The 18,834-nt window shown below is 50.4% G+C and overlaps 1 protein-coding gene across 5 annotated transcripts in view; it reads left to right on the forward strand.

Moving 5' to 3' along the window:
• The window catches only part of OGDH (oxoglutarate dehydrogenase), a 76,711-nt gene extending 63,308 nt beyond the window's left edge, over positions 1 to 13,403 (forward strand). For all 5 annotated transcript variants that reach the window (XM_060304876.1, XM_060304873.1, XM_030871229.2 and 2 more), the window contains 10 exons: positions 117 to 245; positions 594 to 744; positions 985 to 1,112; positions 1,281 to 1,459; positions 1,933 to 2,004; positions 2,585 to 2,713; positions 3,297 to 3,369; positions 11,713 to 11,876; positions 12,071 to 12,225; positions 12,323 to 13,403. In XM_060304876.1, the coding sequence (XP_060160859.1) occupies positions 117 to 245; positions 594 to 744; positions 985 to 1,112; positions 1,281 to 1,459; positions 1,933 to 2,004; positions 2,585 to 2,713; positions 3,297 to 3,369; positions 11,713 to 11,876; positions 12,071 to 12,225; positions 12,323 to 12,443 (1,301 nt within the window). In that variant the 3' untranslated portion in view covers positions 12,444 to 13,403. The remainder of the gene's footprint in view (positions 1 to 116; positions 246 to 593; positions 745 to 984; positions 1,113 to 1,280; positions 1,460 to 1,932; positions 2,005 to 2,584; positions 2,714 to 3,296; positions 3,370 to 11,712; positions 11,877 to 12,070; positions 12,226 to 12,322) is intronic.
• The last annotated feature ends 5,431 nt before the right edge of the window (positions 13,404 to 18,834 follow it).

Consider the following 18,834-nt stretch of genomic DNA (forward strand, 5'->3'; position numbering starts at 1 on the left):
TGGACTCGGACCCCTGACTTCGGCTCTCGGTCCTGGCCACCGCTGCACAGCATCTCGCGTGTCCACGGCTCCTTGAGGAGTGGCACCTGTGCGTCAGCTTGCCGCTTCTCTGCTAGGCTTCTTCACCCTGGACGGGCAGCCCAGGAGCATGACCTGCCCCTCCACGGGCCTGACGGAGGATATTCTCGCGCACATTGGGAACGTGGCCAGCTCCGTGCCTGTGGAGAACTTCACCATTCACGGAGGTAAGGGCGCCACCTGGACCTTTGGAAGTGTTGGGCCGAGTCCAGTGCCAACTGTGTCCCAGCATGAGACCAGTCCTCGCCCACCTTAGGTCCCTGCTTCGTTCAAGGCCGGGGTGGCTGGATGAGGGAAGCCCTCGCCTCACCTCACCCCTGCCCTGGCGAGGTCCTCAGCCGGCGGAGCAGTGGAGGAAGGGATGGGATGTCACGGCCGCTCTGGCCTGGTCTCCACTCAGCTCCCTTCCCCACTCTCCCGGTGAGTCAGGACTCCCAAAAGCTGGGGCCAAAGGAAGCTCAGCTCTTGTCCCGAGAGGGGGTGCCGGGTGGCTGGTGAGCACCCTGTCTCTGCAGGGCTGAGCCGCATCCTGAAGACACGTGGGGAGCTGGTGAAGAACAGGACGGTGGACTGGGCTCTGGCGGAGTACATGGCTTTCGGCTCCCTCCTGAAGGAGGGCATCCACATCCGGCTGAGCGGCCAGGACGTGGAGCGGGGCACTTTTAGGTAATGGCCCCGGTGCTCTTGTGGGCCCTTCAAAGCATGGGAGATGGAAAGGAAGGGCTCTGGAGTTCCTCTCCCAGAAGAAAATCCCTGCAAGGAGAAAATCGTTAGATCCCATTGCTCAGACCCAGAAGCACCCTTTCCCTGCTCTGATTAGACGCTTCTGTTAAGAACGGGGCTTTGTGCTCCCCCGGCGGTGCACGGGGCTGGCTTCTGCCGCTAATCTGTGCTGTTCTCCCTCAGCCATCGCCACCATGTGCTGCACGACCAGAATGTGGACAAGAGAACCTGCATCCCCATGAACCACCTCTGGCCCAACCAGGCCCCCTACACCGTGTGCAACAGCTCGCTGTCCGAGTACGGGGTCCTGGGTGAGCACCCCAGCCTGCGAGGCCCTCCTCCCTGCCGCCTCCCCGCTGCTTCCCCTGCCACCCCTTGCCCCTCCTCCCCTCCGCCCCACTCTCCCCTCCTCCCTGCAGCCCCCTTCCCGCCCACCAGCTGACTCCTGTCCGGTCTTCTCCCTCCCTCCTGCCCTGCAGGCTTTGAGCTGGGTTTTGCCATGGCCAGTCCTAACGCCCTGGTCCTCTGGGAGGCCCAGTTTGGTGACTTCCACAACACGGCCCAGTGCATCATCGACCAGTTCATCTGCCCGGGACAAGCCAAGTGGGTGCGGCAGAACGGCATCGTGCTGCTGCTGCCCCACGGCATGGAGGGCATGGTGAGGCCCCCGCCCCTTCCCGGCAGACCTAGAACGTGGGAAGGGCCTGCCTAGGACCCTGACCCCGAAATTGGCACCGTACAGGCTCTGCTGGTGTTCCCCACCTCCCTTGGAAGGCAAGAGGCAGGTCCTGCTCCGTTACTGATGAGAAGTGGCAGTGCGGACGGGGACCTCCCAGGCTCCGGTGTTCCCTGTTCTCTTCCCTCCTCCTCCGCCAGGCCCTGTGGGGGGCTTGCTTAAGAACCGGGTTTGGAAACCAGGAGGAACCAGGAGTGCTGGGCCCTGTCCTGATGTGGAAACGCCCCCTCCACGCTCCATGTGCAGGAGGAGAAGGAATTAAACTGCCAGCAGTAAAGAGACAGTTTGGTGTTTTTCAGACCAAAATGAGCAAGTTGGTTAAGGAAGAGATGTACTGAATGCAACGGTCAGCATGGGGGAAGCTCCTGATCTGTAACTTGTGTGTCTGGTTCCAGGGTCCGGAACATTCCTCCGCCAGGCCGGAGCGGTTCCTGCAGATGTGCAATGACGACCCAGACGTCCTGCCGGTGAGTGGCACACCTGGGCGTCTGTGGGCAACTCTGAAGGCACGACTGCTCTGTGCCTCTCGGGAGTCGCAGGTGGGCCCCGAGCCTGCTGGTCTCCACAAAGTGAGAGGCCTTCTTAGAGCACAGAAGACAGTGCCGGGCTGCCTCCTGTCGTCCCTGCTGCTGTAGAAAGCAGAGGCGCTGAAAGCTACAGCAGAAGCTTCTAGGAGTGACACCGCCTGTATTTTGATTCAGGCAAACAGTTTAGAGGAAAGAACTCTGGGGTGATTCTAGTGAAATTTTAAGAGCTAAAAGGAAATTTGGGGGGTTCTAAGGAACATCAGAATTGGTTTTAGGTAGAACCTGTATCTGTCCCAGACCAGGCAGTAGTTTTCAGAGAAATAGGGGTTACATGGGACTGAGAATCCCATTCAGAGCGTGGGGCTGGCTGGCTGAGCTCTCGTCAGTGCCCCCTGTGTGTGCATCTCTGGAGGAGCTGTGGCGCCCTAAGGCTGCGGCCATGAGGCCCTCTGCCTTGATGCCCCCTGCGACGGGGTGCTCAGTGCCGCCTGGCCTCTGGCCCTTTCCCTCCTTGCTCCAGGACCTTAAGGAAGCCAACTTCGACATAAATCAGCTGTACGATTGCAACTGGGTTGTTGTCAACTGCTCCACCCCAGGCAACTTCTTCCATGTGCTGCGTCGCCAGATTCTCCTGCCCTTCCGGAAGCCGGTCAGTTGGGGGTGTCCCAGCTCAGAGAGGCCTGACCTGAGAACTCCAGGGCCCCAGCCCAATGGGAGGATGGACTTGTGGGCGGGTGGTCGTAGCTGGTGCGTTGAGCTTGGAGGAGAGCTGAGCCCCCAGGAAGCAGTCTCCTTGGTGAGGTGTGGAAGGGTGAGTAGGAGTGTGAGTGAAGGGTCCAAGGGGAGAATGCCCCCTGCTGCTGCCGGCCACAGTGCAGGGCCAGGCAGGCCCATGGGACAGGACAGCCCTGGCCACAGGCAAGGACGTCAGGAAAGGCTCAGGGGTCTTCCCCAGGTATAGGGTAGGGGGCACCCAGGGCTCCGAGCAGGCTGGGACAGACCCTGGAGGAGTGGATGCCCAGTGTCTCAGGGCGGAGGAGAGGGGACGAGGGGAAACCGCATCGTTCTGTTCTCCTTCTCTTCACCTCTACCCTGCGGATCCCGCTGACCTGACCGTAGAGCTGGGAGGGCAGCATTAGATGCCTGTTCTGAAGGCGAGGCCTGGGCAGCCCCTTGCTGTCAGCCCTCCTTCTGGAATCCTTAGAACCTGAGCCTGTGCTGCTGTGTTTCAGTTAATCATCTTCACCCCCAAGTCCCTGCTGCGGCACCCTGAGGCCAGATCCAGCTTTGATGAGATGCTTCCAGGTAGGCTTGAGGGGGGGTGAGCATTTGGAGTGGGTCTTCACTGCTACTCTGGGGGGGGCTTATCCTTGTCAGTCTCACTCTGGTCCTTGCCACAGTTTTTGGTTGTTGGGTAAAGACCACTGAACACGACAGCCTGGATGTCAGAGCTCATGTGCAAATTGGTCAAACAGCATGTCTCGCGTCCCACTGGGGTCTGTGACCCCTGCCTGGGTGCACCCCCGCAGGACTCTTTCAGAGGCAGTGAAGTGAGTCTGAGGTTAGAGTTCACGCTGCTGCCCGGGCACTGCTCCTGGGGGGCTGATGGCAGCTCACCGCCAGGAAAAGAGGAGAAGCACCGGTGGGTAGGGGCTGCCACGTAACATGGCAGCTCAGTGGTGTGAGGTGACGCCCACAGCACTGAGATTTCCCCCCGGACAGCAGACATCAGGTGGCTGACAGCACACAGTGGCCCCACACAACCCCGGGCTTACAGGGCCAGGGGAGCCCACTTGCTCCCAGCCATGGAGCCCCCTTTAGTCTTCGGTCAAGGTAAACCCCTTCTTTGGTTTTTTTCCCATTTTTTTTTATTATGGTGAAATATACATAATATAAAATTTACCATCTTAGCCATTTTTAAGTGTACAGTTCAGCGGCATTAATAAACACCTTCACGTCACTGTGCAACCATCAACCCCGTCCATCCCCAGGACTTTTTCATCTTCCCAAACTGAAACTCTGCACCCATTGAAGAACTCCCCCATCACCACCCCTCCCCCAGCCCCTGGCACCCACCATCTGCTTTCTGTCTCTGTGGGTTTGGCTGCTCTAGGAGCTGCATGTGAGTGGGCTCATACAGTATGTGTCTTTATGTGATGGGCTTATTTCACTCAGCACAGTATCCTCAAGTTTCATCCATGTTGTAGCAGGTGTCAGAATTTCCTTCGTTTCTAAGGCTGAATAATGTTCTGTTGTATTTTTATACCACTTTTTGCTTATCTATTCATCTGTCAGTGGACACTTGGGTTACCTCCACATTTTAGCCATTGGGGATAATGGCTAAAATTATTAGCCATTATGGCTAAAATTTTTAGTACACCTATGAACATGGGTGTACAAATCTCTCTTCAAGACCCTGCTTTCAATTCCTTTGGGTATATACCAAGAAGCAGATTGCTGGGTCATATGGTAATTCTTCAGGCATACCATACCGTTTTCCATACTGGTTCACAGCAATACACGAGGATTCCAGTTTCTCTACATTCTTGCCAACACTACTGTTTTCTGTTTTTGTTTTCTTGGTTTTTGTTTTTGTTTCATAATAGCCATCCTTGTGACCATGAAGTAGTATCTCATCGCAGTTTTGATTTTTGTTAACCTAATGATCAGTGCTGTTGAGCGTCTTTTCATGTGCTTATTGGCCATCTGTATGTTATCTTTGGAAAAATGTTTAATCAAGTCCTTGCCCATTTTTTAATTGGGTTGTTTGTTTTGTTGTTGGGTTGTAAGATTTCTCTCTGTTTACTGGATACTGATGCCTTATCAGATATGTGACTTGCAACTATTTTCTTCCATCTGTGTGTAGTCTTTTTTTTCCAGGCCTGTTTGTGTGTTTGTTTGTTTGTTTATTTGCTGCACCACACGGCATGTGGAATCCTGGTTCCCCAACCAGGGATCAAACCCGTGCCCCTTGCATTGGGAGTGTGGAGTCTTAACCACTGGACCACCAGGGAAGTCCCTGTGTGTTGTCTTTGGATGCACAAAATTTTTAAATTTTCATGAAGTCCACTTTTTCTCTTCTTTTTGTTGTTGTCTGTGCCTTTGGAGTCACATCTAAGAAATCACTGCCAAATTCAATGTCATGAAGCTTTTTTTTTTTAATAAATTTATTTATTTTTGGCTGCCTTGGGTCTTCGTTGCTGCGCGCAGGCTTTCTCTAGTTGCAGTGAGCGGGAGCTACTCTTCATTGTGGTGCGCGGGCTTCTCATTGTAGTGGCTTCTCTTGTTGTGGAGCACAGGCTCTAGGTACATGGGCTTCAGTAGTTGTGGCGCGTGGGCTTAATAGTTGTAGCGCACGAGCTCTAGAGCGCAGGCTCAGTAGTTGTGGCACATGGGCTTAGTTGGTCCGCTGCATGTGGGATCTTCCGGACCAGGGATCGAACCCCTGTCACCTGCATTGGCAGGCGGATTCTTAACCGCTGTGCCACCAGGGAAGTCCCAATGTCATGAAGCTTTTGCCGCATGTTTTCTAGTTCTGTAAAACATGCCGTTGGTAATTTGATAGGGATTGCATTGAATCTGTAGATTGCTTTGGGTAGTATGGACATTTTCACAATATTGATTCTTCCAATTCAAGAACATGGTATATCTCTCCATCTTTTTGTGTCCTCTTTGATTTCTTTCATCAGTGTCTTACAGGTTTCTGAGTACAGGTCTTTTGCCTCCTTAGGTAGGTTTATTCCTAGGTATTTTATTCTTTTTGTTGCAATGGTGAACGGGATTGTTTCCTTAATGTCTCTTTCTGATCTTTCATTGTTAGTGTATAGGAATGCAAGAGATATCTGTGCATTAATTTTGTATCCTGCAACTTTACCAAATTCATTGATTAACTCTAGTAGTTTTCTGGTGGCATCTTTAGGATTCTCTATGTATAGTATCATATCATCTGCAAACAGTGACAATTTTACTTCTTCGTTTCCAATTTGTATTCCTTTTATTTCTCTTTTTTCTCTGATTGCCGTGGCTAGGACTTCCAAAACCATGTTGAATAGTAGTGGCGAGAGTGGGCAACCTTGTCTTCTTCCTGATCTTAGAGGAAATGCTTTCAGTTTTTCACCATTGAGAATGATGTTAGCTGTGGGTTTGTCGTATATGGTCTTTATTATGTTGAGGTAGGTTCCCTCTATGCCCACTTTCTGGAGAGTTTTTATCATAAGTGGGTGTTGAATTTTGTCAAAAGCTTTTTTCTGCATCTATTGAGATGATCATATGGTTTTTCTCCTTCAATTTGTTAATATGGTGTATCACATTGATTGATTTGCATGTATTGAAGAATCCTTGCATCCCTGGGATAAATCCCACTTGATCATGGTATATGATCCTTTTAATGTGTTGGTGGATTCTGTTTGCTAGTATTTTGTTGAGGATTTTTGCATCTATATTCATCAGTGATATTGGTCTGAAATTTTCTTTTTTTGTAGTATCTTTGTCTCGTTTTGGTATCAGGGTGATGGTGGCCTCACAGAATGAGTTTGGGAGTGTTACTCTAAGTGTTTGATAGAATTCACCTGTGAAGCCATCTGGTCCTGGACTTTTGTTTGTTGGAAGATTTTCAATCAAGGTTTCAATTTCATTACTTGTGATTGGTCTGTTCATATTTTCTGTTTCTTCCTGGTTCAGTCTTGGAAGGTTATACCTTTCTAAGAGTTTGTCCATTTCTTGCAGGTTGTCCATTTTATTGGCATAGAGTTGCTTGCAGTAGTCTATTAAGATGCTTTGTAGTTCTGTGGTGTCCGTTGTAAATTCTCCTTTTTCATTTCTAATTTTATTGATTTGAGTCCTCCCCCTCTTTTTCTTGATGCGTCTGGCTAATGGTTTATCAATTTTGTTTATCTTCTCAAAGAACCAGCTTTTAGTTTTATTGATCTTTGCTATTGTTTTCTTTGTTTCTATTTCATTTATTTCTGCTCTGATCTTTATGATTTCTTTCCTTCTAATAACTTTGGGTTTTGTTTGTTCTTCTTTCTCTAGTTCCTTTAGGTGTAAGGTTAGATTGTTTATTTGAGGTTTTTCTTGTTTCTTGAGGTAGGCTTGTATAGCTATAAACGTTCCTCTCAGAACTGCTTTTGCTGCCTCCCATAGGTTTTGGATCGTCATGTTTTCATTGTAATTTGTCTCTAGGTATTTTTTGGTTTCCTCTTTGATTTCTTCAGTGATCTCTTCGTTATTTAATAATGTATTGTTTAGCCTCCATGTGTTTGTGTTTTTTACATTTTTTTCCCTGTAATTGATTTCTTACCTCATAGCATTGTGGCTGGAAAAGATGCTTGATATGATTTCAGTTTTCCTAAATTTACTGAGGCTTGATTTGTGACCCAAGATGTGATCTGTCCTGGAGAATGTTCCATGTGCACTTGAGAAGAAAGTGTAATCTGCTGCTTTTGGATGGAATGTCCTATAAATATCAATTAAGTCTATCTGGTTTACTGTGTCATTTAAAGCTTGTGTTTCCTTATTAATTTTCTGTCTGGATGATCTTTCCATTGGCGTAACTGAGGTGTTAAAGTCCCCCACTATTATTGTTTACTGTCTATTTCCTCTTTTATAGCTGTTAGCAGTTGCCTTATGTATTGAGGTGCTCCTATGTTGGGTGCATATATATTTATAATTGTTGTATCTTCTTCTTGGATTGATCCCTTGATCATTATGTAGTGTCCTTCCTTGTCTCTTGTAACATTCTTTATTTTAAAGTCTATTTTATCTGATATGAGTATTGCTACTCTGGCTTTCTTTGATTTACCTTTGCATGGAATATCTTTTTCCATCCCCTCACTTTCAGTCTGTATGTGTCCCTGGGTCTGAAGTGGGTCTCTTTTACACAGCATATGTCTAAAAGCCTGTGTCTTTTGGTTGGAGTATTTAATCCATTCATGTGTAAGGTAATTATCGATATGTATGTTCCTATTACCATTTTCTTGTTATGGGTTTATTTTTGTAGGTCCTTTTCTTGTCCTGTGTTTCCCACTTAGAGAAGTTCCTTTAGCATTTGTTGTAGAGCTGGTTTGTTGGTGCTGAATTCTCACAGCTTTTGCTTGTCTGTAAAGCTTTTGATTTCTCCATCGAATCTGAATGAGATCCTTGCCGGGTAGAGTAATCTTGGTTGTAAGTTCTTCCCCTTCATCACTTTAAATATATCATGCCACTCCCTTCTGGCTTGTAGAGTGTCTGCTGAGAAATCAGCTGTTAACCTTATGGGAGTTCCCTTGGATGTTTTTTGTCGTTTTCCCTTGTTGCTTTCAATAATTTTTCTTTGTCTTTAATTTTTGTCAGTTTGATTACTATGTGTCTCGACGTGTTTCTCCTTGGGTTTATCCTGCCTGGGCCTCTCTGTGCCTCTTGGACTTGGAAGTTTTTGACTATAATCTCTTCAAATATTTTCTCGGGTCCTTTCTCTCTCTCTTCTCCTTCTGGGACCCCTATAATGTGAATGTTGTTGTGTTTAATGATGTCCCAGAGGTCTCTTAGGCTGTCTTCATTTCTTTTCATTCTTTTTTCTTTCTTCTGTTCCATGGCAGTGAATTCCACCATTCTGTCTTCCAGGTCACTTATCCGTTCTTCTGCCTCAGTTATTCTGCTATTGATTCCTTCTAGTGTATTTTTCATTTCAGTTATTGTATTGTTCATCTCTTTTTGTTTGTTCTTTAATTCTTCTAGGTCTTTGTTAAACAGTTCTTGTATCTTCTCAATCTTTGCCTCCATTCTTTTCCGAGGTCCTGGATCATCTTCACTATCATTATTCTGAATTCTTTTTCTGCAAGGTTGCCTATCTCCAGTTCATTCATTTGTTTTTCTTGGATTTTATCTTGTTCCTTCATCTGGTACAAAGCCCTCTGCCTTTTCATTTTGTCTGTCTTTCTGTGAATGTGGTTTTCGTTCCACAGGCTGCAGGATTGTAGTTCTTGCTCCTGCTGTCTGCCCTCTGGTGGATGAGGCTACTTAAGAGGCTTGTGCAAGTTTCCTGATGGGAGGGACTGGTGGTGGGTAGAGCTGGGTGTTGCTCTGGTGGAAGACTCAGTGAAACTTTAATCCGCTTGTCTGCTGATGGGTGAGGCTGGTATCCCTCCCTGTTGGTTGTTTGGCCTGAGGTGACCCAGCACTGGAGCCTACTGGCCCTTTGGTGGGGCTAATGGCGGCAAGGAGTACTTCCCAGAACTTCTGCCAGTTTTTTTGTCCCCACGGTGAGCCACAGCCACACCCTGCCTCTGCAGGAGACCCTCCAACAGTAGCAGGTAGGTCTGGTTCAGTCTCCTAGGGGTCACTGCTCCTTCCCCTGGGTCCTGATGCACACACTACTTTGTGTGTGCCCTCCAAGAGTGGAGTCTCTGTTTCCCCCAGTCCTGTCGAAGTCCTGCAGTCAAATCCCACTAGCCTTCAAAGTCTGATTCTCTAGGAATTCCTCCTCCCGTTGCCGGACCCCCAGGTTGGGAAGCCTGATGTGGGTCTCAGAACCTTCACTCCAGTGGATGGACTTCTGTGGTATAAGTGTTCTCCAGTTTGTGAGTCACCTACCCAACGGTTGTGGGATTTGATTTTATTGTGATTGCGCCCCTCCTGCCATCTCTTTGCGGCTTCTCATTTGTCCTTGGATATGGGCTATCTTTTTTGGTGAGTTCCAGTGTCTTCCTGTTGATGACTGTTCAGCAGTTAGTTGTGATTCTGGTGCTCTCACAAGCGGGAGTGAGCGCACTTCCTTCTACTCTTCCATCTTGAACCAATCTCCGCATGTTTTCTTCTAAGTTTTATAATTTCAGTCTTGTGTTTAGTCTTAATCCATTTTGAGTTAGTGTGTGTGTATGGTGTAAGGGTACAGCTTCCTTTGCATGTGGATATCCAGTTTTCCCAGCACCATTTGTTGAAGAGACTCTCCTTTCCCCATTGAATAGTCTTGGTTCCCTTGTCAAAATCATTTGACCATATACGTGAAGGTTCATTTCTGGTCCCTCTGTTGTCTTCCATTGGTCTATATATGTCTTTATGCCAGTACCACTTTGATCTTGTAGCTTTGTAGTAAGTTTTGAAATCAGGAAGCATGAGTCCTCCAGCTTTGTTTTTCTTTTTTCAAGATAGTTTTGGCTATTCAGGGTCCTTTGGGATTCCATGAATTTTAAGGTGGACTTTTCTATTTCTGAAAAAATGTCATTGGGATTTTTTTTTTAAGACGTATTATTTATTTAGGCTGTGTTGGGTCTTTGTTGCTGCACACGGGCTTTCTCTAATTGCAGCGAGCAGGGGCTACTCTTCGTCGTGCTGAGCAGGCTTCTCATTGCGGTGGCTTCTCTTGTTGCGGAGCACGGGCTCTAAGAGCATGGGCTTCCGTAGTTGCAGCACTCAGGCTCAGTAGTTGTGGCTCATGGGCTTAGTTGCTCCACAGCATGTGGGATCTTCCCAGACCAGGGCTCGAACCCACGTCCCCTGCATTGGCAGGCGGATTCTTAACCACTGCACCACCAGGGAAGTCCCTGTCATTGGGATTTTGATAAGGATTGCGTTGAATCTGTAGATTGCTTTGATAATATTAACGTCATGGCAATATTAAGTCTCCCGATCCATGAACATGTAGGACTTCCCATTTATTGGTATCTTCTTTAATTTCTCTCAGTAATGTTCTATAGTTTTCAGTGTACAAGTCTTTCATTTTCTTGGTTAAGTTTATTCCTAAGTAATTTTATTTATTTGATGCTGTTTTGAACAGGATTTTTTTTTCCTAACTTTTGGATTGTTCATAGAAGTACAACTGAATTCTGAGTGTTGATTTTCTAGCCTGTAACTTTGCTGAATTCATTTATTAGTTCTAACAGGGTTTTCTTGTATGTGGAATCTTTAGGGTTTTCTACATGTAAAACAAACAGATAATTTTATTTGTTCCTTTCCAATTTAGATACTTCTTAGTTCTTTTTTTTCTTCCCCCCCCCAATTGCTCTGGCTAGAAATTCCAGTGTTACGCTGAATACAAGTGGTGAGAACGGACATCCTTGCCTTGTTTGTGTCTTAGGAAAATGCTTTCAGTCTTTCACCATTGAGTATGATGTTCGCAGTAGGTCTCTCATATCTGGCCTTTCTCATGTGAAGGTAGTTTCCTTCTAATCCTAGCATTTGCGTGTGTACGTGAATGTGAGCATGTTGTGTGTTGCTTATGTGCCATTAAGGGAACCCCTTATTTTGAATGCAGCTTCCTGAAGTCGGCCTTGTTCGCAGGGGAATGGTCCCGGCCGTGAGCATCTGAGCATTTGCTCTAGTTTCCAGTGTGGCAAGTTTTAGTATTTGTAAACTTATGAGGAGTCTGAGCAGAGTGGTCATGGGATGGTCTTCTAGACCTAGTTGTCCCTGAAGTCTGAGGTAGGTCGTTCTGAAGAATGAACTGATGTCCCTTGCTCCTCAAGGCTGGCCTTGCCTACTGTGCCTGTTAGGCTCTCTCCGTGTGGATTAATGCAAGGGCATCACAGGCTGGCGAGTGGGGGAGAGCCCTAACCCTCAGAAACTAAATGTTCTGGTGTCAGTTGTGGCACAGCCCCACCTCGTGGAGGGAGGGCCCTGGACACCCTCAGCCAAGTCCTGAGCAGACCCCCAGCTGTGGGGATTCTCTTGTAGGTACCCACTTCCAGCGGGTGATCCCAGAAGATGGCCCTGCAGCCCAAAACCCAGAAAACGTCAAGAGACTTCTCTTCTGTACCGGCAAAGTGTACTATGATCTTACCCGAGAGCGCAAAGCACGGGATATGGCAGAGCAAGTGGCCATCACGAGGATCGAGCAGGTGAGGGCAGGTGGTGCCCAGGCCGGTCCTGGCATTCCTCCTCTGGGTGGACCCCAGAGCTTTCCCAGAGTTTCCAGAACATCCTTCAGGGGTCACTGAGCTCCTCACCTGGGATGCCAGCCCCTCTAGGACACCAGCCTCGCCCAGTACTCTGAGCACCTTCTCCTGACAGGAGCTCCTCTCTCTCTCCCCAGCTGTCGCCCTTCCCCTTCGACCTCCTGCTGCAGGAGGTGCAGAAGTACCCCAGCGCCGAGCTGGCCTGGTGCCAGGAGGAGCACAAGAACCAAGGCTACTACGACTACGTGAAGCCCAGGCTGCGGACCACCATCAACCGCGCCAAGCCTGTGTGGTAAGGTCGCGGGCAGTCGGCTGGGGCCCGGGGAGGGCAAGGGGGCGCGGACCCCTCGGGGGCCTTCGCCATCACCGCGCACTGTCGCTCCCCTCAGGTACGCCGGCCGGGACCCAGCAGCGGCTCCAGCCACCGGCAACAAGAAGACCCACCTCACGGAGCTGCAGCGCCTCCTGGACACGGCCTTCGACCTGGACGCCTTCAAGAAGTTCTCATAGATGCTGCCTGGGCTCCGCCTCACGACTGCCCCTTGCTTCTCCACTACAGAATAGTGCTCCGCGCTGCCCGCGCCTCTGCCCGTCCCTGCACCACACACACCCCCTCCTCGCTCACTTAGGAATTAAGCCGCTCCCCCACGTGCTCGGCTGCCCCCAGGCCAGGTGCTCCCCAGGCTCTGTGACTTCTGTCCAGCTGAGCAGCCTTCATGGAGGCAGTGGAGAGCGGGGGGAGGAGAGGCAGCCCCCGCAGGAGTCCTGGGAGGGTCACATCTGCCCTCACCCCCGGATCACCCCCAGGGCCCGCCTCATGTGGCACACCCTTGTGCTGGCGGTCCCTGTCACCCAGCAGGGTGGCTTCCTCTCCTCAGGCTGAGCCCAGACCCCTCAGGGGAGCCACCACGGTCAGAGGCTTTGTGGGGTGGGAGGGCTCTGTCAGGACCCTCGCCGCGCAGTGAGCAGAGGGCACTGACGCGGGCTGGCTGGTGGGAGACGGCCCAAGACTGACCTGCACAGAGAGGGCAGGTCCGCTCTCCTCAGCGTCCACTTCCTCCCCTCGAGAGGGTCCCGGGCCGTGCACAGGGGCCATGCACACTCCACCCGCCTGGAGCTGGGTGGCACCCGGGCCCGTGGGGTGTGCGTGGCGGGAAGCGCCACTCGGGGCTCTCGGGCGCAGGCGCAGGCTGCTCATCTGGGTCCTGCCCTCCCTTAACCTCCAGTTCCACCTCCTTTCCTCTTTCCTTCTACACGATGGAGACTCCGAAGCATCCTTCTCTCTGCTGTGCCAAAGCTGGTCCGAAGGGGAGAGGAGGGCCAGGAGTGAGGGGCAGCACTAGGCCGGGGGCCAGCTCCCCTGACCTGTCACAGGGACAGATCTGATTTATTTATTTTGGTTAAAAAAAAAAATAACGAAAACAACTTTGCATTGCATTTGGCTTGACCCATAAACTAAGTTATCCTTGGGCCTGTGTGGTGTCATTCTTTCTGCTCCGCCCTGCCTGGGAAGCAGCCCCTCCTCGCTGCAGGGCCTGCGTGCCTGCGGGGCAGCACAGGGGTGGCGGCGCTGCCTCCTCCCTCCGGCCTGGCCTCGCTGTCATCATTGTGGCAGACTGTGTTGGACACACCCTGGTTTCTGAGTGTCCCCTGCTCCCAGGTCCCCCAACACTCCACCTAAAAAAGTACTCTGCAGTCTGTGCTTCAGCCAGCGTGGGTGGTGGGCTCGCCCTGGGACGTTGCTAGCAGTCTCCAGGAGCCCAAGCAGCTCATTGGACCTCTGGAGGGGAGCCGGCCGTGCCAGCTGAGCCCTTATGAGGCCGTGTCCCCTCTTGACAAGAGCCCCACTGCCTTCAGCCCACAGGACGCCAGCCTTGGTTTTCTGGGGGTTGGAGAGGTCCCGGCACTGAAAAAGAGCTCAGGGAAAGGCCTGGGTGTGGACATGGGGGTACCCTCCAGCAGTGGGGCCCCCTGCCGTTCACCCCATCCTTGGGGCCACACCCGGGTCCCTTGTCCTTGAAGGCTTTTCAGAATGTCTTCATTTTGTCCTGTGGCTTGCCCAAGAGTCTTCCGGGCCTGGCATGCCTTGGGCAGGTAGTGGCAGGGGAAAAGCTGTCACCTGCCCCTGTGCTCCTGTGTGTGCTCCAAAACCAGCACCCTGTCCCCGTGTCTGATGCGGTCAGCCAGGCAGATTAGAGCTAATAGGCAAAAAAGGAGTCAGGAGCCCCTTTCCCTGGAGAGAATTCTGGTGCTCTAAGGGGGCAGCTGTCCCCATCCTGCACTCTGTGTGGTGAGTTAGGGTTCCGCTCTTACCCCGAGGCAGAGCACATCGGGGTGAGACATGAGATGGAAGTTCGCCCTCACCTCTTGCTGCTTCTAATCTGGTCGGTGGGTACAGGGGAGCCAAGAGCCCAAGGGGGTCTGGGCACTTCCTGGTGGGGTACCTGAGGGAGTCCAGGGCTCCCAGGAGCCACCACCACTGGCCCATCTGCAGGAGCCGAGGCAAGGGACAGGGCGAGGGACTTGGGTCTCTCCCACTCCTACAGCTCTGCGTGGGTCTGCAGATGAGGGGCAATCAGGCCACGCTGGGCCACCCGCCAGACAAACGCTTCTCTGGTCAGCTCTGTTCTGCTATGGTTCTCAGTCGCCCCTTTCCTAAAACGAAAAGAGCAATGGTGAGAAGGAAGAAGCCTCACAGTCTAGGACAGCAGCCTATATGCTTAGACTTCCAGAGGACCTGGACCAGTGTGTGAGAGCATGCATGTGTGGGCATGTCAGTGTGTGCACGTGCATGTGTGTGTGTGTGTGTGTGTGTGTGTGTGTGTGTGTGCACGAGAGTGCCTGGGCCACTTGATGTGGATTCCTGGCCTTTCTGGATATTAAAGGCCCATCTGGGCTTCCCTGGTGGCGCAGTGGTTAAGAGTCCACCTGCCGATGCAGGGGACACGGGTTCGTGCCCCAGTCCAGGAAGATCCCACATGCCGCGGAGCGGCTGGGCCCATGAGCCATGGCCGCTGAGCCTGGGCGTGCGGAGCCTCTGCTCCGCAAGGGGAGAGGCCACATCAGAGGCCCGCGTACCGCCAAAAAAAAAAAAAAAGGCCCATCTGACAGCTGCACCTGTGAAAGTGTAGGAAGAGGGTCAGCCTGCCACGTCCCCGTTCCCGGGAGCGGCCCCCAGGACAGGTGGGCCTGGGGAGTGCTGGGGGGAGAGGAGGGGCTCGGGGTGAGGCACAGGTGGGGCTGAGGCCTTATGCATAGTTCACCCTTGATGTGTCAAGTGTCCACCCACTGGGGTGATTTTATCTCCATTGGAAGTGGAGCTGGGATCAGTGTCAAACCTATTTCTGCCCTCAATTAGGTGGGGCAGTGAGCTGCCCGGTAGGGTAGTATTCACCTGGGACCGGACTACAAAGCTAACCACACCCCTCAGATTTCCCCCAGCTCTTGTCCCCTGGGAGTCCCAGCTGCCACACCCAGCTGAAAGGAATGGGGTCCAGGTCCCCTCCACCAGGGCTGCTCTGCCCCTCCCCGCGCGGCCTCACCCCCAGGACTTAACCCTTGCACTGTAGTCTACCCTCCCCCACGCCCTCGCCTCCCCCAGGGCCTCGCTCCCACCAGGGCAGACCCCTTCCCCGCAGCCCCATCACCTCCCCCCAGGACCTCAACTCCCTCTTGACCCTTTTTTTAATTGATATATTTGACATATAACATATTAGTTTCAAGTGTACAACGTAACGATTGGAAACCAACAAGGACCTACTGTATAGCACAGGGAACTCTACTCAACGTTCTGTGATAACCTATATGACAAAAGAATCTGAAAAAGAATGAGTATATGTATGTGTGTAACTGAATCTCTTCGCTGTACACCTGAAACTAACACAGCATTGTAAATCAACTATAATCCAATAAAATTGACGGCATGATGATTCAATATTTGTATATATTGTGAAATGGTCACTACAATAAGTCTAGTTCACGTATGTCAACACGTTTCCTTTTTTTTTTTCTTGTGATGAGAACATTTAAGAGTTTGCCCTTAAACAGTTCTCAGTAATAATGATCTTAAGGGAAAAAAAGATCAAACTGTTATCAGGCGAGAGAAGTAACAATAGCAAAGATAACGAATCACCTGTTATCCAGACTCCCAGTTCTGCTTCTTTGGTAAAGACTGGCCTGAAGCACTTTCTTGAGCCATTTTGCAGAATTTAAGCCCCCCTCAGGTGCTCAACCACTAGATCAACAGGAACCTAAGGTTAATGATGATGTTGACGTCTTCTGACCCTCGTGACTTCAATCAAGTAAAACTTGGACTCTCTCCAATACCCAAGCTGCTACATGAACATGCATGTACTCTTAGCTTAAAACTTCCCCAGGTTTGCTCTTCGGGGAGAAACTGTGTACGGTCAGGCCACTCAAGGTGGCTGTTCTCTTGCTCTCTGTCCATCCCCTGCTCGACCAGTGCCTGCTTCACCTACATGCTGCTCACAGGACTGACCTTCCTACTTGCTCCAAACCCCAGCTAATGATTCTTCTTATCAAAGGGGCGGTGAGGGGCGTGCCCCTCTGCTGGTTTCCCTGGTAACCGATGAGCCAATATGACTCATCAATTCCCCCTATAACTGGCAACCTCCCCCGCCCCCCCCCCCACCTCCAGAGCGTCGACTTCCGCCAAGTCCAGCACGCCCAGCGGGGAGTCGCTCCAGGACCTTGCTCTAGAACTGTAAGCTCCCCCATCCATTAAACCATTGATGTCTCTGTGGCTGACTCTGGGCTCTTTCTCAGGTCTGGAAGCTGAACAGGTACAGGCCTCGTAGGCCTGTGGGATGTAGCCCCACATATACATTCCTTGAGGAGGAACTAGGACTCTGTTTTTTATCACTGAACTATTGTTTCTTTTTTTTTTGCGGTACGCGGGCCTCTCACTGTTGTGACCTCTCCCGTTGCGGAGCACAGGCTCCGGACGCGCAGGCTCAGCGGCCATGGCTCACGGGCCCAGCCGCTCCGCGGCATGTGGGATCTTCCCGGACCGGGGCACGAACCCGTGTCCCCTGCATCGGCAGGCGGACTCTCAACCACTGCGCCACCAGGGAAGCCCTGAACTATTGTTTCTTGATTGCTTCTCCCTTGTCCCTACAGTCCCTCACTATCCTTAAGATTTTTCATTACTAAGACCTGTTCAAGACCAAGCATTCTGGTCTGGCTTAGATCACAAAATGGCTTAGGCTAAAAACGTCTTCTCTTATGTCAAGAAAGCCATGCCTGGTTCTCTTTCTCTGGGACACCCTAACCTATCTGCTTACGTGGAGAGTCTGACATATCTCGTGGCTGTGGTCCCCCCTCACCCGATGAGTCAGAACTCTCAAAACACGGTATTGGGGCTTCCCTGGGGGCGCAGTGGTTGAGAGTCCGCCTGCCGATGCAGGGGACGAGGGTTCATGCCCCGGTCCGGGAAGATCCCACATGCTGCGGAGCGACTGGGCCCGTGAGCCATGGCCGCTGAGCCTGTGCGTCCGGAGCCTGTGCTCCGCAATGCGAGAGGCCACAACAGTGAGAGGCCCGCGTACCGCAAAAAAACAAAAACAAACAAACAAAAAACAACCACGATATTGGTACTCTACCCTGCTTGATTGGTTTCAGTTTCCTATTGCCTATAAGGAAAATCATGAAGCACCTATCAAATAAATTAGGCAGTCATCAAGAGTATTTTAAAGAATTTTAAATAGTTTTTACAAAATCTACAAATAATGCATCCATCCTTACAGTTTGGCTCATTCCTTCCTATCATTTTTTAATGCCTTTAAAAATACTTTTTTTAGATTTCCCAGCTAACGCTGGGAAATCTAATTTGACACATTCCTTTATTTCTATCTACACACACTTAGTTGTTTTGGTTTAATCATGTGAGCTTAGTTGCTGACCTCATGACCCTTCACCTTAAATACTTCTCCTTGACAGTCTCCTAAGAAGAAAGGCATTTTCCAAGCCCACAATGCAGCCATCACTCTCGGGGAATTTCACATCCATTCAATGCTATTATCTCATCTCTGGCCCTTATTCAAATTTCCCTAAGTGTCCCATTAATGTCTTTTTTTTTTTTTACCCTTTTCTCTCTTTTTAAAAATTTATTTATTTATTTATTTTTGGCTGTGTTGGGTCTTCGTTGCTGCGCACGGGCTTTCTCTAGTTGCAGAGAGCAGGGGCTACTCTTCGTTGCGGTGCGCAGGCTTCTCGTTGCGGTGGCTTCTCTTGTTGTGGAGCACGGGCTCTAGGTGCGCAGGCTCCAGTAGTTGTGGCTCGCGGGGTTTAGAGCACAGGTTCAGTAGTTGTGGCGCACGGGCTTAGTTGCTCTGCTGCATGTGGGATCTTGCCAGACCAGGGCTTGAACCCACGTCCCCTGCATTAGCAAGTGGATTCTTAACCACTGCACCACCAGGGAAGCCCCCCCAATAATGTCTTTTTTCCTCCATCCAGAGTCCAATCAAGGATCATGGCACTGCATTTACTTCTTGGTCTTTCTGGTGTCCTTGAAATAGAGCAGGACCCTGTGGGGCCCTCTAGGGTACAAAAGCCTTTGCATGTCCCCCGTTTCTTATTTATAGGAAAAAGGCTTCAGCCTCCTAGACCTCCTGAGTTCCAAAGGGCAGATTCAAACAGTTACTAATTACGGGAGTGAATGAATGCAGAAACAAAGGAAAGGCAGTCGAGAATTTCTCATGATTCGATTCAGGTTGAACCTTTCTGGCTGGAACTTCCAAATGCAGTTTTCTGTGTCAACACTGAGCATCACACCAAGGGCATAGGATGTCAGCTGGTCCCACACTTGGTGATGCTGACTTGGTTAAGGTAGTGTCTGATCCATGTCTTTATTGTAAAGGTACCTATCTCTACTCATAATGAT

The sequence above is a fragment of the Globicephala melas genome, chromosome 9, assembly GCF_963455315.2.
Source record: "Globicephala melas chromosome 9, mGloMel1.2, whole genome shotgun sequence".
In the NCBI taxonomy this organism is placed as follows: Eukaryota; Metazoa; Chordata; class Mammalia; order Artiodactyla; family Delphinidae; genus Globicephala; species Globicephala melas.